The sequence below is a fragment of the Orycteropus afer genome, unplaced genomic scaffold (assembly GCF_000298275.1).
Source record: "Orycteropus afer afer isolate SDZICR_OR568_19922 unplaced genomic scaffold, OryAfe1.0 scaffold00116, whole genome shotgun sequence".
NCBI classification, from domain to species: domain Eukaryota; kingdom Metazoa; phylum Chordata; class Mammalia; order Tubulidentata; family Orycteropodidae; genus Orycteropus; species Orycteropus afer.
Window position 1 is genome coordinate 641,744 of NW_006921703.1, and position 2,912 is coordinate 644,655.

Below are 2,912 nucleotides of genomic sequence, written 5' to 3' on the forward strand. Positions count from 1 at the left end.
AAGTAGCCAAAGAAGCTGCTAACAGATGGACTGGTATGTATTGAAGTGACATTGATAATATAGTGAAACTCACCACACTTAACTATGATATGAAATGTAGTGCCATTCTTCCCAGCCTTATTCAACCAGGGGCATTTCTGAAAATGTATGTGTAAGTCAAGTTTTTATAAATTAAATCAGTTAAATAACTTTAATTAATTTAAAGAATGGTTATTTTAAAAAATCTTATGAGTCATTTTATAAAGTATAAGATACGTTGTAAAACCAGTGATTGCTTCCAGTTTAGCTTTTGTGTAACTCTTCCCAAGATAAATCACCTGTGCTTATCAGTTAACCTGCATGTATTATAAAGTAAGATATGTCTTTAAAAGTTTCTCATGGATTCCTAAAGATTTGTCTTCTTGCTACTAAAAATGATAGCTAACATTTTTCAAGGCTAATTATATGCCTGGCATTCTAATGGGAATCTATAGTGCATTCTCATTTTATCTCCAAGAATCTTAAGAGGTAGATATGATTATTATCCTTAATTTTAAAGATGAAACTGAGACCCTGAGAGGAGAAATAACTTGCCCAGGGTCACACAACTGCTAGGCAGCGGGAGAGGAATTAGAATGCAGCTTTTCTTGTTCCAGAGTCCAAGCTCTTAATCACTACATGAATACTGTCTTCCCTGTAAGCTTATCTTCATGTAAATGCCTTCTTAATCCATTTGTAAAATGGATACATTCTCTGGTCTACACTAAAGATATTCTAAGAAGTAAGAATTAGTAAAGCATTATCTACATAGTGTCTTAAAGTTTAGGAGAAAGTTAATAAACAGTGATTGGTGATTGCTGTGAATTATGTGTAAGTCTGATGAGTAACGTTGTTGTTGTTGTTATGTGCCGTTGTTGTTGTTGTTATGTGCCGTCAAGTCAAACCCGACTCATAGCGACCCCTCCTTGGGTTTCCGAGGCAGTATCACTACGGAAGTAGGATTGCCCAACCTTCCTTCCGAGGAGTGGCTGGTGGGTTTGAACCGCCAGCCGTCTGGTCAGCAGGCAAGTGTCTTAGCCACTATGCTACCAGAGCTCCCTAACAACAATCTGAAAGTTATATACATAGTAATTGATCTTTTCTAGCAATATATATTATTTTGAAATTGTTTGGTAAAAAGTTAATGATTTTTTTTCTCACTATTCTTGTGTCAACTTGAAGACATAGGCTAATATCTGTTTTATGTACCAGTGGACCATCTATAAATATCTTGCTATGATTGAAAAGAATGTACTGGCTGTGCAGACACCGGTAAAGCTAAACAGATCATTCTGGAATACCTCATGCTATTATTGTAGTATTTTCTCTTAGGTTATTACAAAAAGTAAAGGTTCATTTTAGATTGTTATAAAGATTCATTTTAATATCTATTGACATTCCATAACACTGTAATTGAAGGAAATTAAGACTTTTTTTAAAACACTATTCTATTTGATGCAGTGCATAGACTTTATTCCAGAAATTTATTTATCATTATTTGATACTTTGAATTAAACTTCTATAGAAATAATTTTTAAAAACAGTGATCATACTCCAAAAGAGCCTATTTTAGCCCCGTGCTTCATTATCACTACTAATACAGTGCCTAGCATTGTATAAAATATCTGGCAAACTGTAAGACCTTATACCATTATATTTCCATGTTTATAATACATTTTCCTTTTAAAGGTGGGTGATATGTGTATATGTGGTATATGTACATTAAAGAGAATGCATAAAATTGAGAGGAAAAGAAAAGAAAAACACCTTTATTCCTATACCCAAGTGCAGCCACTGAGTATGTTGGTGTTGCTTTGTCTGTGCATGGGTAGGCATTTAGATTGTTTTTAATTTTTTTTATTATATGCTCTGATGAACGTCTTCGACCATAAATTTTCATACACTTTTTTTAAATTTCCTCAAGATAAATTTGTTTAAGTAGATAAAACACTTTTTTCAGTGTAAAATGGATTTTAAATTCCTCCTAGGGAGGCTGAGAACACATCTGTTCCTGTCATAGTCTCAAGAGAGGAAGACCCCTTCTCTCCCTCACACTGGCCTTCTCTCCCTCACACTGGCCTGATGGTCTGGAAGCCATTACTTTCACTGTGTGTATGTCAAGGGAGGTGCCACGGGGGTCTGGAGATAATGTGCTCCCTTTGGGACCAGGAGCAACTCTTACTTCCTGAGGTAACAGAGTCCTGACCTCAGAGAAGAAGCATCATAAGCCTTTTCCTGTGTCTGGATTATTCTTAAATGAGTTATTCTTTATCAGCAATTAACTTACCAGATTTTTAAACATGAGAACTGTTTAATTGTTCAAAATGCTTGTGAAATATTTTCACTTTTTGCAGTCTTGAAAATACAGGTAACTCTTTTTAATGCTTGAGGTAATAGAAGAAAGTACAAGATTAGATGAAATAATTATACTTGAAATGTTTCATGATTATTTTCAATTCTCAAAAATATTTCTCAACTTTCTTTATAGATAACATATTTGCAATAAAGTCTTGGGCCAAAAGAAAATTTGGATTAGAAGAAAATAAAATTGATAAAAACTTTGGAATTCCAGAAGACTTTGACTACATAGACTAAAATGTTAAATGGTGGTACAGGATTTATATGCTTGTGAATATGTAAATTTTTATATTATCCAACTAAAAGTATTGAAATGTCATTTGCCTGTATCATTTTATTAACTTAAATAAAGTATAAACTAGAGATGTTCTTCATCCTTTCTGATACATTAAAAGCAGAATAATAGGAATATATTCCCTCAGTGCTCGGCAGAATGTTGTTGTTGTTGTTATGTGCCATCAGGTTGGACCCAACTCATAGCAACCCCTCCTTGGGTTTCCGAGGCAGTATCATCACTATGGAAGTAGATTGCCTCA

At 34.0% G+C, this 2,912-nt stretch overlaps 1 protein-coding gene across 1 annotated transcript in view; it reads left to right on the forward strand.

The window, feature by feature from the left end:
• The window catches only part of MND1 (meiotic nuclear divisions 1), a 96,947-nt gene extending 94,334 nt beyond the window's left edge, over nt 1-2,613 (forward strand). Inside the window, exons 8-9 of the mRNA XM_007943987.1 lie at nt 7-33; nt 2,507-2,613. Coding sequence (XP_007942178.1) covers nt 7-33; nt 2,507-2,613 — 134 coding nt within the window. The remainder of the gene's footprint in view (nt 1-6; nt 34-2,506) is intronic.
• Nucleotides 2,614-2,912: the final 299 nt, after the last annotated feature.